This window comes from Macaca nemestrina, chromosome 3 (assembly GCF_043159975.1).
Source record: "Macaca nemestrina isolate mMacNem1 chromosome 3, mMacNem.hap1, whole genome shotgun sequence".
Taxonomy (NCBI): domain Eukaryota; kingdom Metazoa; phylum Chordata; class Mammalia; order Primates; family Cercopithecidae; genus Macaca; species Macaca nemestrina.
Genome location: NC_092127.1, coordinates 75,640,784 through 75,661,519, shown reverse-complemented (window position 1 = coordinate 75,661,519; position 20,736 = coordinate 75,640,784). Strand labels below are relative to the sequence as shown.

General features: G+C 35.1%; 1 protein-coding gene across 47 annotated transcripts in view; it reads right to left on the bottom strand.

The window, feature by feature from the left end:
- Positions 1 to 20,736, bottom strand: part of LOC105486221 (calcium/calmodulin dependent protein kinase II delta) — a 310,220-nt gene that overhangs the window by 68,621 nt on the left and 220,863 nt on the right. For all 47 annotated transcript variants that reach the window (XM_071093114.1, XM_071093115.1, XM_024794219.2 and 44 more), the window contains 2 exons: positions 12,466 to 12,568; positions 6,379 to 6,462 (listed from right to left, as the gene is read on the bottom strand). In XM_071093114.1, coding sequence (XP_070949215.1) covers positions 6,379 to 6,462; positions 12,466 to 12,568 — 187 coding nt within the window. The remainder of the gene's footprint in view (positions 1 to 6,378; positions 6,463 to 12,465; positions 12,569 to 20,736) is intronic.

The window sequence follows — 20,736 nt, the reverse complement described above, 5'->3', positions numbered from 1 at the left end:
CATGGTAAATGTAGAGAAATTTAAGACAGTGTATAAGTTCAGAGTAAGAGAATATTGGTAAAGACTATGATTGGGAGTAAGGCTCCATGAACTGAAGACTGTTGGAGATGTGGGTCATAATGGATGAAGGCAGAAGGCCTCTAATTTGGAGGCCAATCTGTGATTGGCCAAGTATAAGGTAGTCTCAGAGCTCGTAATAGTAACAGAATATCCAGTAGGCTTGGGATTTCAAAATGATTACAGTACCTGATAATGACTTACCCCAGCTGAAATATGAAAAGGTTAAACCCCAGAAAACACATCATTGCTGAATGTAAATTCACCACACAAGAAAAGGAGAAACATGTTCCATAAAATTCCTAAGGTTTGTCCAAAGTCAAGGTACATTCTGTTACAGTCACTAATTTATTATCACTCATAACTGTTGAGACTAATACATAAGTAAGGTAGAAAAGTAGCAAGACAACACATATGTACATAGGGTGGGGGAGAGACCCATGTTATAGGCTTGCATTTATTTATTTATTTTTAGGCCAAATTGTAGAACAAGCTCTGTTAGAAATTTGTGATCCAGTGACATCTACAAACATTTCCTCATCCCATTAGGAATTTATGGAAGCAGTTACACATACAATTAAGTCATAAAAATCAATTTACTGCTGTTAATGGCAGAACACAAGGCTATGTTCTTGCTTCATTAATGTTTATTATTTGCTTTCCAGTAATGGACTATTTGCTTCCAAAGAGAGAGTACAGGTCAGACCACACCCTGTGTGAGATCACAAAAGCAAGGTAATGCTGGTATTCGAGATTTCCTATGTGCAGATAATTGCACGATTCTAATAAAAATAATGTACAGGCTTGTTTTAATCATTATACTAATACCCTGCTTCACTCTGCTCTGCTGTAATGAGGGTTCAGAGCTTAATTCGTATAGAAGGCTAGCTGCCATTCTGCTAAATGGCTTGTTTTGCATTTCTTTTGTTTTCTGAGTAGTGTCATTTTTTTACCAATCAACCCAGTGTCTACTCTAGAAAATAAGTCACCATTTAATTGGCAAGAGACAGTGCTAATAAATGGTTGAAAAAGAGTTTCCCTCAGGAAAAGCCACAACCTAAAAGCAACCAAATAGTGTGTCCATCACTGTGGTGGTTATTACAATGGCGATGAGTAAGGGTACATCATCTTACAAATAAAGTGAATTAATGTCACTTTCATGTCACATGAATAAGGTGATATATAATAAAATGGTAAAACAATTCCAAATCCCACAACAATGACCAAGACATGTAACAAAAGAATACATTATAATGTTCTAGTGGGAGTCATTTCCCCTAAATATGTGATGTAGAACACTTAAGACATTCTCATAGCTGTGTGATCCCAAGTGCATTTCTAGACAAAGGGTCCACACAGTCTCTAAAGAAATGGAAATTGGTGGCACATACATGCTCCAACTGGGGCATGGCTCATCACAAAGGAATTTGGCTGTTTGCCTAATATTATGTGAAGAAAGGATAGAATACAGCAAGGTGAAAGGTGGTAAAATTGGGGTTAAAAATCTATGAGATGCTCTATGGCTATAAGTTTCTAAGGAGTCATTCTTGATATCTGTGTGTGTGTGCACGTGTGTGCACATATGTACATAATATCCATCTACTATTTGCTTAACAGCTAAAAAAATGTTATATAGTTCAGAAAACAAAGATGGAAACTACTCTCTACCTATCCTTTTTCCCTCTTCTAGACAAGAAAGTTAGAGCTTCTACCTTATAAGTTCTCTCGCATTTCACAGATATGAAATCTCACTATTATAAGATATTCCATTATTTTAAAAGGTTAGATATATGAACTGTATCACAGAAATGCACTCAGACAATCCACGTAAACTCAAATATACCAAAGTAATATTACAATTGAACATAGTGTGTTTTGTGAGTCTAAAACAGTGAATCCAAACTCTGATAATACATCATAGGTTATTAAAAATGCAGTTTCCTGTGTTTACCACAGATCCACTAAAGCAGAGGCCCATGCAGGATTTGGGCATTTTGATAGAAAGGCATATGTTGTTTTATTGAGCTTTTTTTTTTTTTTTTTTTTTTTTTTACTGTACTTTGCAGATATTGCATTTTTTACACACTGAAGGTTTATGGTAACCCTGCATTAAGAAAGTCTGTGGTGCCATTTTCCTAACAACTTGGGTTCGCTTCATGTCTCTGTGTCACATTTTGGTGAGTATTGCAATATTTCACGAAAGGAAGAGTTAACTGATGTGGCAAACTTCGTCGTTGTCTTATTTTCAGAAATTATCCCAGCTTCCCCAACCTTTAGCAATAACTATTCTGATAAGTCAACAGCCATCAACACTGAGGCAAGACCCTTCACCAGCAAAAATATTGCAACCTGCTGAAGGCTCAGATGATGATGACGATATTTTAGCAATATAGTTTTTTTTTTCTTTTTGTAGAGATGGGTCATCCTATGTTGCCCAGGGTAATCTCAAACTCTCGGACTCAGGGGATCCTCCTGCATTGGCCTTCCAATATGCAAGGATTACAGGCGTGAGTCACTGGGCCTGGCTATTTTAAAGTATTTTTTATGTAAGGTATGTGCATTTAGACATAATGCTATCATATACTTAATAGACTATAGCACAGTGTAAACATAACTTCTATATGTACTGGGAAACCAAACAATTTGTGTGACTCACTTTATTTTGATATTTGTTCTATTGTGAGACCAGAAATTAAACCCATAATATCTCTGAGGTGTGCCTGTATATGCTTCATCACTGATTTTTCTGCATAGCCAGAGAAGAATCCCTAGTACAAACTCTTAGCTTTTTGGGTTTCTTTTTAGTGGATCTGATATTCTTCAACACCAATAAAACTTACACATTATTAAAAAAAGGTTTTAAATTTTCAAAAAATTCTTAATTTTTTTGGATTGACAAATTATGATTGAATACATTTATGGGGTATAATATGATGTTTTGATATGTATAGATACATGATGTGGCATAATTAAATAGAGCTAACTCACATATCCATCACCTCACTTGTCTATCATTTTTTTATGGTGACACATTTGAAACATGAAAAAATGTTTTTGATATAAGAAAAATTGAATAATTTATTTAAATTCTTTGGTGGAGTAAAATATGATTCAGAAGTTGTGAAATCGGTCCATAATAACCTTTTACCAAATAAAACAAGAGAAAATAATTTAAAAGTGAAGAAAGAAAGCAGAGAGAGGGAGAGAGAGAATTTGGTGTTCAGGTCATCAGATGAGGGCATTCTACCGCTAATCACACCAATAATGCTGAGTTATATAATACACTTCGTTTTTTAAGTCTACTATAAGGCATATATCAGTTATCTAGAAACTTCGTTTATAAATAAAGACTTTGTATAATAATAACAATGATAACTATCACTTACTGTATTTAAAAAATCCTCTCTGCAGCCCCATGAAGCAAGAACTTTGATGGTCTCCATTTCTAAGAGGAAACTGAGACACAGGGACTAAATAATTTGAGCCATGTCATACAGCAAGTGAACTGAGAAGCTAGGTGTGTTCTCTTAACCACTACACATACTGCATCCTACCTATGAAGTAAACAGGAGGGATGAAGAAAAAAAAGTGGAAAATAGGAAGGAAACTAGGAAAACAAGGAGAGATAAACACAAAGGCAGAAGAGGCTGGAAGAGGCCTTTCGATGAAGTAAGCAAAGAAAAAGTACGAAATGTCCCTTATGCTGAGTCCTGCTTCCCTTGGTTACTGATTATTGTATGCCACACTGTCCCTCTAGTATTCAAGCTCCAAGTGCAGCATTGTAGCCAAAACCGCCTATCTTTACAAAAATATAGCTTTATCATGTTTTAAAAATACTTTAAAAATATGATTGTATCCTTCACAAAATCTATCTGTGTTTGCCTGAGTCTCAGGCCACTCTGTTGCTTTTTAAATTCCTCAGCAGAAACAGATCTATGTATGCTGGGAGCTGATTTATTGCAAGCAAAATATCTGAGTTATCTGCTGTTAACATCTAGATTTGAACAAAGATATTTTGTGACAATGCTGTAATTCAGAGGCATTTTAGAGCTCATGCCTTAGAAGATACTCTCAGGTAGGTAGAAGGAAGGCACAACTTGGGGCATTCCTGAGACCTTACCCATTAACTAAGTAGCAACTGTCAATTGTCTTCCTTTAAAGTGTACTGCATTTGACCCTCCTACAGTTCATTGAGGGTAACATATTCCTATTTTACAGATAAAGAAACCAACTCAGATATATTAAAGAGGCTAGGTTAGTAGGTAAAAAGTAAAAACTGAACCCCAGGGGTTGAGACTATAAATATAGTGCCCTATTTTACCACTGCCTTCCCAGGCATGGAGGTAACTCTGAAAGCCCAAGATTCAATCAGTTTAAGATCAGACGCCAAGTTGTTACCAAAGAGGTAAAGCTGACAAGAAATATAATGAGGAATAGTCTATCACTATAAAGTAGTGATGATGAATTTATTAACTTTTTAAACTAAAACCAAGTCTAAAAAATTATTTTCAGAATCAAGTAAAGTTTTTTAAATCAACTTTTTCTAAGCTTGCTGACAAACACCAAAGGCACTGAAATCTGTCTGCAGCACACTAAAGCCAAACTATGATAGTTAGGTATCTACTTGTAGGCTGGTAGCAATGACATAGTGTCAGGAATTTAGGTGATTATGCTGATAATCTTAGTAGGGTAATATTGCAGTATTCGTTCAGTCTTTCACATATTCAAAGTATATGTTGAAACATAAAAATTCCACATAAAAAGTGTGGGTGAAAATCCTCCCCATTATATGTCTTTGGGCCTGTATAGGATACTGTTTTTGATTTGAGTTGGCAGATAGAGGCCTAAGTCAGACTTTTGTCCCCACAGGATGGCCAATTTCATTATTTTCCAATATTTACTAGTTCACTCTTAATCTCTGCCAAGTATCGTGGACAAACAATATTTATTGGAAGGACTGGTTGAGAAGATAGCAGCATAAATACATAACCACTAGGAGCAATGTTCCACATCCCTGTTACCAAAGTGTTCCAGAAGACAGCAGCATTAGCATCACCTGAGAATTTGTCAAAAAGGTAAATGTTTCTATCCTAGATATACTGAATCAGAAACACAGCAATCTGTCCTTTAAACAGCTCTCCATGTAATCTTGTTGTAGACTGAGGTTTGAGAACTTCTACTCTAAGCTGATTGCTAGAGAATATCAACTTCAAATTTAAAAGATATTACAGGGTGAGTATCCCTTATCCAAAATGCTAAGGACCAGAAATGTTTTAGATTTTGGATTTTTTCAGATTTTGTAGTATTTATACATATATAATGAGATACCTTGGGGATGAGACCCACATCTAAACATGAAATTCATTTACATCTTATATACATCTACACACATAGCCTGAAGGTAATTTTATAAAATATTTTAAGTAATTTTTTGCATAAGATAAAGTTTGGACTGTGTCTGACTGCAACCCATCACACGAGGTCAGGTGCAGAATTTTCCACACACGGCAATCACATTGGCACTCAAAATGTTTTGGATTTTGGAAGCATTTTAAATTTCAGATTTTTTGATTAGGGATGTTCAACTTGTATTTTAAATTACAAAAATTGTGGTTGTTATAGACAATATTTGTGCCCCTTGTAAAAAGCATGTGTTAAAATCCTAACTCCTAATATGATGGAAGGAAAGAAAGTGAGGTCTTTGGTAGGATGGAGGCCTCATGAATGGGATTAATGCTCTTATAAAAGAGACCCTGGGAGCCCCCTCTCCCTTTCTGCCATATGAAGACACAAAGAGAGGGTGACTCTCTACAAAACTAAAAGCAGGCCCTCACCAGACACCGAATCTGCTAGCACCTTGATTTTGAATTTCCCAGCCTTCACAACTGTGAGAAATAAATTTTTGTGGCTAGGCGTGCTGGCTCACATCTGTAATCCCAGCACTTTGAGAGGCTGAGACAGGTGAATCACTTGAGGCAGGAGTTCAAGACCAGCCTGACCATCATGGCGAAACACTGTCTCTACTAAAAATACAGAAATTAGCCATGCATGGTGGCACGTGCCTGTAATCCCAGCAACTCAGGAGGTTGAGGCAGGAGAATACCTTAAACCTGGGAGGCAGAGGTTGCAGTGAGCCAGGATTGTACCACTGCACTCCAGCCTGGGCGACAGAGCAAGACTCTATCAAAATAAATGAATAAATAAATAAGAAATACATTTTTGTTATTTAACCCACTTGGTCTATGACAGATTGTTATAGCAGACCAAATGGACTAAGACACTAGCATATCACAAAATTTGCTCCAAAATATAATTGCTTACCACATGCCCACATATCCACTGGCTTTCCATAAGGATCTTTACGTAAAACTTCTGGAGAAAGATATCCAGGTGTGCCAGCAAAACCTAGGGGAAAGAGGTGTTAATGAGTCACAGTTGAATTGACAAAACAATATGAAATGGGAAACTAAGAAAGAAAATTTTCGGGGGCTTCTTTATCTGATGATATGTTTTTCAAAATACAACAAGGTTCTCAGAGCAATAAATAGTGTAGACTTTCTCTTTATAGAAATATCAACACTAGTATGCCCTGCCCTGAAACTCATTTGAAAAAAATATATCTTTTTTTTTCAGATATGAAGGCCAATCTACTACGCTGCAAAGTCACTCTGTACATTTAAGGCCATTTCCGGTTAGTAATTCTTATTGTCCTTTATGTATATGGGAGTTAAAACTACACCTGAAAAGAAATATGGAGAAGAACTCACCAGGAGAAGATATAAGTCCAAAATATATCACAGAGCTCACTGTGTACTAATAAATAATCAGTATGTACTTGTAACTGGCAACTAAAGAGAAGATGCAGGAATATTCAGATGAATCACTATTAAACAAGTATCAACTAGACATTCAACTTAAGAAAGAGATGTAGTAAGAAAAACTAGATGGGGAAAGAAAACTTCGTATTATACATATTGGCATAGAATTCAATAAGTTACACTTAAAAACAATTTATAGCTAGAATCTAGAGTAAAATACTTATTTCTGAAAATAACAGTTTTTTAAATAGTAATGTTTGCTTGGAACGTACTAAAAATAACTATCCTCATTTGGAAGTTTTCTTTAAAAGCACAAATAAACCAAAAAAAAAAAATCTTTTTAAAAGTATATATAATGGAATTTCTCCAACCACAGATCACTGATGAAACACACTGTATACTTACTGAAATGCAAAGTGTCCAAGAAAGAAACTTTTTCCCCCTCATTTCTGTGACAAATTTATACTTATTAAGTACAAACAACATGCAAAGAGGTATTAAAAAGACAATATATACAACACAGTTACTTCTCTGAATAAAATAGAAAATGAGGAAAAAAATTTTGCACTCAATCTTTTTTCTTTTCTATTACCATTCTTCTTTTTCTGTTTGTTTTGGGGGAAGATTGGATAGACAATTAGAAGGGACGCCAAGGAAAGACCTGTATGTTGTAATTTAGCTTCAAATGGACCCTGGGTAATCCATCTGTACCTCAAACTTGCCTTGAAATAAATATTTGGTTGGTAGTTGTGAGGTAAAGAGAATTACTGACAATAATGGTGGTTCCACTGCCTAAAGCTTGAAGATTTCCTCAAGGAGTGATATGCAGTCTGTGAATTCCAAGGTAGAGATGGGCACAATTGCTTTAAAGAGTTTGCCAGTGCTTCTGTCCCCTCCACTCTCACCGTCCTTCTCCAACTCCTCTACAGTTGACAGGCACTGAGACTCCAATGAGAAACCGATGCTAAAGTCCAGATTAAATCCAACGTTCTTAGTGAGCACTTTCAGATCCTTTATCATCTGGCTACCCTTCATTCATTCAACATGATTTCATTCTCCTTCTGAGCCTTTGACCTGACTAATCTCTTTAAGGTCTTTAAAAAATGGTCTTCTCATTGTCACCCTTGATACTACTTTTTCTGTTCCTTGAATCCTCAATATTTTTTCTCTGCCCGTTTTCTAACAGAGAGTGGCTCTAAGTTATTTCCATCTTAGAACTCTCCTTAGCTACCTACAGTTCTCAGTGATCCCTTCTCACCCTGAATTTCAACCACTCTTTTATACATAATCTGTACTCTTCTGTCTAAATCAGTAAACTTTAATAATGTATGATTTCAATAACTTAGAATGCATGGCCAGAAATAGGAAATGTTAACAATATCTCTCCCAAGCTTCCCTAAGATAGGGAAGTAAGTTATTATGTGAGTAAGAAATGAAAAGATCATTTAAAATGTAAATTATTACAAACTTCTTCTGGAGACTAAAATTCTAAGAGAACACCATCATGCTCATTCTCACTTAGTTACAATCATCATTTGAGCAGTCAATGGGGTCCTTACCCCAAGAATATTGAAGCATATATCTAAATGCATGGATGTTAGGACACAATGTACTGTACAATGTGACCTCATAAATACAGACATACGGGGGGTAAAATAGATAAGACCTTCTTTGTGGGAAACTAAACTTGCAAGAATCTAGGATTCTCATACTACATGCCATCAATAGAAAAAGTAATGAGAGCTTGCCTTTTTTAGGGATAGCGTATATTTCTTACTTTGAAAAACCAATAAGAATATCAAAATAGATAATACAAAGAGAAAAGAGAATTACTGACTGTTGGAAATGTATCCATTATAACATACTGGCATAAAAAGAACCTTAATATCATAAAAAAGAGACATAACAGCAACCAAGCAAAGTAATTCTTCCATGAACCAAGATCTTGGTAGTTATGTTTCTTTTTTGTTTCCCAGCAGCAACAAAATGCTAGAAATGTATTGCAAATAACATGTCCAGTTCCATAAGAGAAACAGAATATATCTGAATATTTCCTTTTCTAGCCATCTTATCAAGTATAGTGACAGGGTGTTTACTTCTACCATTTTTGGTTAGTGTTCCAACAGACCAGACTAGAAAATGAAAAGTAAATATGGGAAAAAACAAGCAAGTTTGGACTTGAAAAATGATAATTTAAAAAAACTCCACAATAAACAGCTTCCATAATGCTTTGTATTATCTATTATGTTGTTTTGTATACATATTATATGTTTTTTTCTTATTTGTAATAGACCTTGTATATTTATTAAAATAAAATTATGTAAAAGCCTGAAGCTCTGGTATTTCACATAATGAAGAAAGAGTTCTGCTCTTTATCAAAATTAGAATAACCATAATCATTGATATTACATTTTGAAAGATAAAATTAATCAATCAAAATACATGGGACTATAATGGCAGATCATAATGAATAAACATCAAAACAGGTCATTCATTATTAAAACATGCCTTTACTCCTAATACTTAAAATATATCTGGCAGTTCATTAGAAAGAAACATAGAACACCACATGTCTCCTTTTTCCTCAGGTTACCATGAAGATTTGCGTGAACTTGAGAAAAGAAAAAGAAAGAGAAAAAAGAAGTATATTCTCCTAAGTTTAGACACTATGTTTTTCTGTACTTTTGAAATACTGAATCGCCTTAGAACTTAAGATGTTGCTTCTTTTAAACGTTATTACTCTAACAGGTACCTTAACAATAACTTAATTGTTGATAGCACCATACTGATGAAGTGGAAATTTTATTGCTGAGCTGTCACTGCTTCTTTGGGACCAGCTTGTTTTTAGAAATCAATAACAATTTGAAAACCTATGTACTTTTATTTGGACGCTATTGCTTTTACTGACCTGATATTCGTCTTCTACTCACTGATTCACTAAATAACTTTCACTGAATATGCAAAGAACTATGTCATTGTTTCACACCAAGACGGTTTTGAAAACTTATTGAACATCCTTTATAGCTCACTCAAGTTTCTATGGACTATTTCACTCAATCTTATAACAGTCCTGTGAAGAAGTGTTTATTATCCCATTTACAAAGAGCACAGTGACCTCACAGATTTAAAGTGACTTGCTCAATATCATACAGCTGTTAAGAATCAGAGCCAAGATATAAATTCATATATTCTGATTCAAAAAGTAAAATTGTTCTCACTACACAGCCCTATTCTCAAACTGTATGTGTCCTAGCAGAGGAGATAAAACATTAAGCTCAAAAACAGAAGAGATTTAAGGAGCTTCATTCCAACATTCTTGTAGTCATCAAACACAGCTGCTGATGTTAATTTGAGCCTCAGACCTGATAACAAAGGCTTCTATCTTACTCCTGATATCCAATCATCACCTTTACCAATTTCTGGCAATTATATTCCTGGGCCTAAGTTCCCATTTTTGTATCCTGCCTCATACTCCAAGTCTCTCATGAGGTGGGGTCCTGCTTTGCTCTACACAGGACTCCAGTCCTGTCTTCGAACCCAATGTCTGGGACTTTCATGTTTCCTAAACAGATTCCCTTAGAGTTCATATTTCTTGTCTGATCTGTATGTTACTTGGAACTTGTTTGCTCCTACACCCTCCCTAGTCAAATCTATCATCATGCATAATTTGAATGATTGCTTTAGTCTAACTGGGTCCTTGCTTTCAGATTAACTATCCTTAAATCATCTTCTATACTTCTACTGGAATCATTATTAAACAACATACACCTCTCTTCTAAAAATGTTTCACCAGATCCCAAAACCTCTAAGGTGAAATCCAAACCCTTTCCTGCCTCATTAACTACTATTCACCTGAGTATACTTTAGCTTTATCAAACTTCTTGTTTTACTGTAATAGAAAAAATAGTTTCATGCCTCTGAGCCTTTCCATGTGCAGATCCCTCTATCTGGAATGCTTCAATCTTCTTGCATGACGGTGAACAAAGTCCCATTCATCCTTTAGGCAACCATAGGTGTTAAGGCAATTATCGAACCTCTCTCCAGAGGCAGGTTTTTGTACTTCCTGTCTTGTGTTCCCTCAGCTCCTTATACATTCCTATGTTAAGATACTCCCATCCTGAATGGTAAATAGTTACTGATACAAAAGCCTCAGCTCCTCCAGGGTCAGGACTTCCTACTTAATTTATGTATCTCTAATATTTGCTTTGCCCATCTCTGTGATAGCCCCACTACTTCCTGTTCAACCTTTAACTCCTGTTACAATATATTCTTTCTGTGTTAACTGTCCTCTTTTCCAGGATACAGAGATCATTTGAATCTGTAATTTACAGACCTAATCTAGGTCCTACCTTCTTTCAGTTTGCAGTTAATGGGAACAAGATTATTAAAAAGTTAAAATATTATTAACAAAATGACAAGTTTGGAGGTATTAAATTCATCTGGGATTGGAGGGTAAAAAGACAATGTAAAAGGTAATATTAAACATGGGAGGGGCTTCAAACAAGAATAACTGTCAGGTACTACTGAAACAGGACAGGCAGCAGGAACTAAGGTCCTGCATTAGGCTGCCAGGGAGGCTTGGCACACCATCCACTCCCAGTAACAGCTGGGGCGGATAAGGGAGATGTGGTGAATCCTGGGAGTAATATGCACATCTCGGGAGATGTGTACATTAGGGATACAGAAAAGCGTTTGCATATAAAACAAAGAAATAGCATGTTTTTAGTCCTCTATTTGTTGTGCTCAGAAGAAAAGAAATCAGAAATGAAGGGCATTAAAAAATTATCTAACCTCAACACACTGAAAGTCAGGAGAGAAGGAAGACAGGCTTGGGGAGAGGTTATATTTTTAGAACTCTACATGAGAAGTGGGTTGGATATTGGAAAATGGCAGAGAGAGGCATATGAAAATTAATGAGTAAATAATTTATTCAGGCTGAATACTGAAACAAAACCTACGTCTGGTTAGAAATACTATAATTTAAATTTATTTAGAATTAATTTCTTCCTTAATTGTAAAGAAGCAGAAATTTCATCACATAAAAATTTCTAAATTATCAGAATTTTTGAGAGGAAAGTGGCATGTTGAAGACATATAAAATAACTAAGGTGAAATATACACATAAATACATGCTTCATAATTTTTAAACAATCTTTAATTCATAAATCAAAGTATTATATGTGAAATAGGCTGTGTTTCTTGAGCATCTACTATTCACATAGCAGTTTTTGGCATCATATGAGGCTGTATGCAAACAATCAACTTTCTTTCAAATAAAAAAAGTACTCTTTGAATGTTGTAATCCTCTAATTAATGCTTACTAAATAAGGCACTTTCTCAAACATCCTTTGAGAAAAAAAGTATATGTCTTCTTGTTCTCCCATTAATATTTTCCCTTAAATTATTTCTAGATTATATACCCTTTAATGTCAATAAAAGTAAGTGCTTATAAAGGCACAATATCTTAAAATTAGTCAAATTGTTATTAGAATGAACTTTTCCATGTTATTTTCACTAGGAAGTGGGATTAGGAGCCAGAAGTCAGAAGCCAGAAGACTACAGGTAGCATGAAGGAGGGGGCCCTACTCACCAAACCACGCCTGCTGGTCCCCTTGAACTTCTATGGCTAAGCCAAAGTCTGCCAATTTCACAGCTGCTCCCTTGGATTTGCTAGCTAAAAGCAAATTCTCAGGCTTTATTTAGAAAGAAAAAAAAAAGAGACTGAAGTGAGAACCTATTTTAAGCGACTATTCAAAACTAACAACATTTTACAGGATTAGGGGGAAAAAAAATTCATGCACTGTCATCTCTCCTGGAGACTTCCATTCCTAAATCCCAGGGAAAATACAGTTAGAAAACGATTAAATATTATCATGTGTGCAGGCTTCAGACAGATGCATAACTGTCCTAGAGAGATACTGGGTAGAAGAGAGAATATACTTGGGGAGGGATCAAATGAATGACAGCACCTGTCTTGACCTGCTCACATGTTTCCAAGGACCGCTCAGGATTCAGACTTGGCCATGGACATTGACTTAGAAGCCTAACAGAGCAGACATTTTCAGCAGAAGGAAACTTGGCAAAATAATAACAAGAGTTGGACCAATCTACAGACATTTGGCAAATGAAACTGTGCAAATTAAATCCTAGTTAACTTCAAGAGTTTGGACCCAAATGTAGTGATTTTGATTCCTCAATGTTTCCAAACAATTTTGGTACAAATTTTGGAGACTTACTCTGAATTATGTATTAAAATTGCTGTCTTTAAGAATGTGTTTATTCTTAAAGGCAGAAAGAGTATACTACTATTTGCCAAATGTTATAGTCAGCTTTTTTTTTCTTTATAAGCCAGCTTTTAAAACATAATTTACATTTCTTCAAAGTGTGATTCAGAGCATTACTTATATATTTATTCTTCCATCTCAGAGTACTATGAGAAAGACATATTTTTATTTTCACGGGCATTTATCATTATGCAAGGGCTGATAACTCAGTCTTGGAATAAGGCTGTGTCTATACCACTGTTTCCCAACCAATGTTATCAAGACACATTAGTACTTTGAAAATAAGCACCAGGGAACAGTCTTCAATTTCCACGAATCACTTTTGTGGATTTTAAGAAATGAAGATGGTTAGGAAAAGGAGGCTGATTAATATATACAGTTAAGGATGTACAACTCCAAACTCGATAAATATATTGGGTTAGAATGTATATGGGAGAATGGTTCAAAGTCCTCCTATTTGGGGACAAAACCCAGCAAATTTAGAGGTGTGTCTCAGACTGAAAAAAGCTGGGAAACAATGGACTCTACAAGTGCCAAAACGATTGTCTGAAAATCTAAAAATTCAGTCAATCAAATTCATTTTGTTTATATGTTAATAAACAAGAAATGTCATGCTTTAAAAATCAAATTGGCTACATTTTTCTCACTGAATTAGTCAGTTCTGTTGCTTGTTTCGACCTTGTGTAAACACAGCCTAAACCAGTACCTAATTTATTAATTAAGCCAGCCATGCACATTAGCAAAGACCCATAACCAGAACTTGGAAGAAATTAAGTTAAATCTGTAAGAAATTAGAATGTTGGCGAGTAAGTTTTAACCAAATACCAGACTTCTTCAGGCTATTGTTGCTCACTGCCATCAGATTCATCGCTATTATAATGACTGGTAAATGTGAGAAAACTTTTCTAATTTTGTGGGACTGACAGGGATTTTAACTACCTCAACACTAAATACATAATTTAATTTGGAGTATGGGATGAAGATATCTCAAGAATATAAAAGGCTTTTATTCTGAAATGACTTTTAGTAAAACCTAACATTTCAAATTTATTTGGAACTTTGTTTCTCAATATACAATAGTATCTACTAATGTTAAATTATTTTCAATTGACATTTTATTTTTGCAACTAAAATTTATGGTCTACCACATTGATGCATTTCCTAATTTGATCAAGAAGTTAAGTTCCAACTATTAATTCATGGAATAATCAACTTGGATAAAGCTCATCAAACTGTAAGCAATGGTTGATTCTAATTCTTTCTTCACTTTCAAAAGCATTGGCATGTCAGAGATTTCTGTTAATACACATCTGTCCTAATTTGTCAACCACAGACTCAGTTCCAATCACTTTAGAAATCACATTTTAGGTGTTTGAAGTCAAGTGATAAGTTTGTTGAGCAACTGTCAGCGTCACTGGTAAATAACCTTTTAAAAAATAGTGTGTTTTCACTCTTATCACTAAATGAAAAAGCTGCTGGGCAGGGCTATGTGCATTATGCCTCAAGCACCAAGAACCTGCCGATTCAGAAGAAATGGAACATCTTAAAGTTTTATCATGCACATATATCCTCTGAATGACTGGGGCAAATATTCCTAACTAAAGAAGACCTCACTGTAGGGCCTTTGTGAGTCATCCAGAAAATAGTAAATCCATCTGGACCAGAGTTGCACCTTATACTCATGAAGACTGTTCAGCTGCAGTTATGTACAAGAAAAGGCAGGGTTATTTGAAGGTGACTGTGTAGGTGTAACAATGAAGAGACTAACATGATTTCATATTTATGTATATCTTTAGGCAAACCTGAAATATATAATTATATAATAAAATTTAAAAATTAGGATGATTACTAAAATTTAGGATCTAAAATGAAATTGTATAATGAAAACTAAAAAGTTTAGGATGATGAGTTTAAGGGATTATTCACTTTTTAATATTTCATCACAAGATTGCTTTAAAGGGCAGCTCCAATGAAACATTAAAAATAATCACACAAGTTTGATTTCTATATAACTCTTTGGTATATATCAGTTTGAATAATCCTCCTATCATGTTCTGTGATTGTGTGGGAGGCTTAGTCACTAAGACTTTCTAAAGGAACATTTTAATCAGGACAAGCACATTTATTCTAATTTTCCTGAATTACTACCACTCACATAGCTTCCAAGTTAAAAATATTGTACTACAAAATTTTGTTGGCAAGGTTAGTTTAAATTCTGAATGCCTACAGAAAGGAAGATAATTTGCAAATATAGTTTACCCAAGCTGAAAGGGTAGAATTTCTCACCTAATTAATGATTACCTCCTTAGAAAGGACCACCACTACACAATTATTTGCTACTATTCCACGTTTTTGATTTTCTAACACAAATCAGACAGATGAGATCAGAAACCCAGATCTTCAAATGTAGCTAGTTGAATATGGACCACAGCACTGTGACAGAAACAGGCAGGGTGATGATTTAGATGAAGATCTGGGTTCATGTCCTGGCCCTAACTGTTATTACCTGTGTTGACTTGGGCAACTCACAAATGCCTGGAGCTAATTAATTAGTTCCTTAATTTCTCAAATGAACATTATAAGGTACTAAATTATATCTCATAACAGTTTCTATGAAATAATAAAATCACACTGGGTTTTATCATAGGAGCTCTGTCCTCTGTGGTGACAACATACACATTAGTGATTAGCTGCTACATTCCAGTGTAGCTGGTCATTTCAATGTGCAGAACATTTAATATTTGTAACTTGAGGAATGTCTTTATTAATGATGCCAACTTAATGCAATCTATTATGTTAGTCTTTATATATTGAAAGGATCTTTAGATTCTTATAATGAAATCCCTTTCTAGGTTGGTTTTTAAATAGAGTGCACAGACATTCTTACACATAGGTTCCTTCCCCACCCCCATTGCTTCCTAATGATGCAGGATTTTCCATGACATCTGGTCTCAGTGTCAACAACCATTTATAGCATATCAGCTGTAATGAGCAGCAACTGTTTGCAAGTTTTGTTCTGTACTTTCATATGAATACAATGGCAACTTCTTTCAATATGATTCAAGGTTTTCTTGAAACTGTTCAAATGCCTCAAAGTACACAGGCAGGCTGATGGAATCACTTTCAGAACTGGAAGAGACTTGGGAGATAAAATAACTCAAATCTTTCAGTTTCTACATGAGGTAGGGAGGCCCAAAAACATGAAGCCAAGACCTGAAGCTAGATTTTCTAATTCCTTCTTTTTAAAGATGTGATACTAAAGAAACTCCACTAATTGTATAAAAACAGTTATTTTTAAAAGGTAGTTCATTCGGTAGATGTTTTTAGAAGAATTTGAAGTACTCAAAAATATTTACTACCCATATCCAAAACTTATGAAAAAAACATAGTTTTAACCTTGCTTCACCAATTATCATATCTTTATTAAGAAACTGATTTGGCAAAAGCAATGGCCTTTAGCATTAATCATATCAGGCTTTAATTTGTGCACATCTAAAAGACTCAACCATTAGGAATACACACGTAAAATCATGTGTGTTTTATCTCTTTTTAAATTTTGGAATATTATAAAAAGCAAATTAGTAATTTTATTATTCCATATTATTTAATTCTTACATTCCTTTGGATATTATTTTTTAAGGAGTAAAAATTGTCTTTCAAAATTTATTTCCTTTATTGGAGAATCTCACTCTTTTAACAGAAAATCATTCTCTGCTTGGTGTGTTTTCTGTCACTTATCTTTTGCCAAAGAAGGTGCGAATGAAGCTCCCCAAAATAAACTATTTTTTTTTTTTTTTTAGTTTTGCATGAATTGAAAAGCTTGAATGTCAAGCTCACTTGTCCCATTTGTATACATGGTACAAAGGATTTTAGCTTTTATTTTTGTGTGGAATTAATGCCTGAATTCATGTACTTAGCACAAGGAGTTTCTAGCAGATGTATGTGCTATAAGTTTGCAATGAGGAAGTACTCTTTCTATTGCTATGCATATATGAGCAAGTTCATAAGAATCATTCTGTATTCCATTCCTGTTTATTAATTTACTTTTACATTATCAGCACACACTGCTGGGTAGACTGAAAGACCCAGAGTGTAACTGCAGTGGGATAGTGCCAATTACCCACAGCTTCTCCACTGCCTGACAAACACTAGACACTCAATAAAGAAATACTGGAATGACTAAATGAATTATTAAACTGATTAAATAATACTTTGTTTCAAAAATATCTAAACATACATACACAGATGATGTGTTCCTTAAACTTTTATCTAAACAAGGCTCTGAGAAAAGTATACCTGTGATTTTATAATTATCCAAAATATAAATTTCACAGGTTGATATATCTACTACCCATGGTTAACAAGAATTTACTAGCTGGGCATGGTGACTCACGCTTGTAATCCCAGCACTTTGGGAGGCCAAGGCGGGCGGATCACAAGGTTGGGAGATCAAGACCATCCTGGCTAACATGGTGAACCCGTGTCTCTCTAAAAATACAAAAAAATTAGCCGGGCGTGGTGGCGAGTGCCTGTAGTTCCAGACACTCCAGAGGCTGAGGCAGGAAAATGGCGTGAACCCGGGAGGCAGAGCTTGCAGTCAGCCGAGATTGCGCCACTGCACTCCAGCCTGGGCAAACGAGCAAGACTCTGTCTCAAAAAAAACAAAAAACAAAAAACAAATTACTAAATACTTCTCATCTCTCCACTTCCCTGAAAACTAATTCCTTTCTACTCTGGTCATAAATTTATTTCTATGAAACAGCCTTAAAGTTCCCATCAAATCTCCAAACTCTCTTCATTAAAATTTCTCTTTCTCTCTCATATCCATCTAATCCATCTATCCATCCATTCAATGACGTTTCCATTAAGTAATGTCGTTCTTCTGAATAGGGGCTAATACTAAAGGCAGTATTCTCTGCTGAACCAATTCACAGGGTGTTAATTTGTTGCTAAAGATTCAGTTGTGTGTATGAAGCCTCCTATCCAGATTGTTGCTCATGAAATAGTTTAATAACCATTTCTGGTACATTTGAACTGCAGAAATCTTACTACTTTGTTTCAAATATAGTTATTTGAAAAAGCATAGCTTTATAACTATCTCCTTTACTTATTCTGTCAACTAAGTCAAAGAAATTGTATTCTCCAGGATCTTAAATGAGAAAACATATCTGATCTGACATTCCTTTATTTCTTGTGACATTAAAAATTGTCATTTGTTACTGCAACCTTGCTTTGACCTAATATTTTTCTGAATGCAGTACTTGTCTGATGTACTTCCTCCTTTCTGGGAAGAATATCACCAACACGCTTTTCACATATGTATATATATTGATTTTTTTTTTTTTTTTTTTTGTAGGGATCGGGTCTTGCTATGTTGCACAGGCTGGTATTGAACTCCTGGCCTCAAGCAATCCTCTTGCCTCAGTCTCCCAAAGTGCTTGGATTACAGGCATGTGCCACTGCACCTGGCCTACATACATATTTTTAAATGATCCTTAATTCAATGGCCAGCAGGGTTTCATGCACACAAGGTCTGTTCTTGTTTTGCTCAGTAATTTATGTCCACATTTAAAATGATGCGTAAGTAGCTGCTGAAGGAATGTTTGATGAATATTCATTCTTCTCTTTTTGTATTTGAACTTTAAACCACCAATTCACAAATATCCAACACTGAGTTACAGCACTCAGCTCTTTATAAAGAATCTATATTTTTAAGCACCCGATATTGTCTTCATGCAGCAATCAAATGTGGCAAATGCATTTTATTCTTCTTTGTCTCGTTTTCCAAAGGCTGTGGTCAATGCTACCTTACTGATTTTCTAAATGAAAAAGTTTTACTTCATATACCTGTCTACTGCCAAATTGTACTGCCCCTACTCTATGTTATATCATTTTCTTTATTCCTAATGATACAGATTTTGTTTATCTCTGGAAGGCCCGTAGGCAGGACTATTTTAACCTTTTGATTCACTAAACTTAGAACCATTTTCCCAAATTATTCTGAATGTTGCTAGCAAAATTATTTTCCTATCATTGTTTTGACTCATTCTTTGGTCTCTTTACAGGCTTTTAATTCATCCAACTAACTAAACTGAGAAGTAGTAGTGATTAAGCATGCAGACTTGGAATCAAATTTCTTAGGCATCAATCATATTTTACTAGCTGAGTGATCTTAAGTTCTTTCACTTGTGTTTGCTAAATTTTCATTTATGTACTATGGGAATGATCAGAGCGCCTTCCTCATAAAGTTCTGAAGACTGTATGATAAGACAATGCAGGGTACATGGTAACTGCTTGATAAATGGCATCTTTTGCCATTTTGATTATTAAGGTCCTCACTTGATCCAAACACTCCCAAAGACTACAGTCCTATCCCTGAACTGTACTGTACTGTTTATCACCACCACTAGATCCTCCTAATACTATCTAGATCTATATTAATTGGCCTGCCACTGGACACACCTTAGACAAATGGTTGTGGTCCATGTATCCACTAGGTTCTGCCTGGTGCTGATGGATGTACCTTCTTGACGCTGCTATCCCACCACCCTGACTCTTCTCCTATTGCTTGTTTCAGGGACATCCTGAAATTGCCTGTTGTACCTCACCCTTGTTTATAGGGTCCTCATAATTTCCCACTGTCTAATGAGCCCCAATGAGCAGCAGTTACTCAACTAAATAGTGATCTTTATTCTGAAGATATACTTATCTTCTTTATGTTATTCAAATATTAATGAACACTTAATAACCTATTTTACTGAATGCTGCCTTTTATATTATAGATGTACTTTTGGTTGACCTTCATTCATTTCTAAATTGAAGGAATATGCTGCAGGTATTGGCCAGGTATAAGCCCCTATGTTAGATACTGTGGAGTATCACAGTATGTTAAACAGCTGTGCTTCCAGAGGGCTTATATACAAATTGTACAGCACTTATATCCTCATAGGTGCTTTTGATCATGATAAACATGACATTTCCTGTGTTTCTTTTTCTCACTGATGTGGACAAATTAAACTATGTGCAACAAACATTTCAATCGCACATCAATTAGCATATTAATTAGTATATGGACACAAAAATACATGGCATAGAAATAGTAAAGGCAAGTTTTTGTTTAAAGCCTGGTAATAAAAATTTCAACAGTTGATCTTTTTAACTTTACTATATTGGTAAACATGCTATCACAAACAATATATTTATCAGAGTATACATCATGGGTATAAAAGGCACAAAACAAAGCTGGGGATTTGGCATGTTCAAGAGGTACATCAACTGCCTCTAATGCACGTGCTTTGAACTCTCTCAGTGTGTTTATGAAATGGCCTACTGAAGCAAGCACTGAGAACCAGACTCAACTGAAATCCATCCAAGTCAGCAATTTGACAGAAGCTAGGACAACAACTACAAAAATTATAACACGCTCTCTCAAAAGTTCATTTCTGTCCTTTCTCAGAATCAGAATAAGAATGGAGAGCAAAAGTACTTTCCCTGCCTTAAAGAAATCTGATGGGGAATGCAGCAAGTTATTTCTTTTGCTGGTAAGCCTCCCTAAAAATCATCTGCTGAAGTTTTTA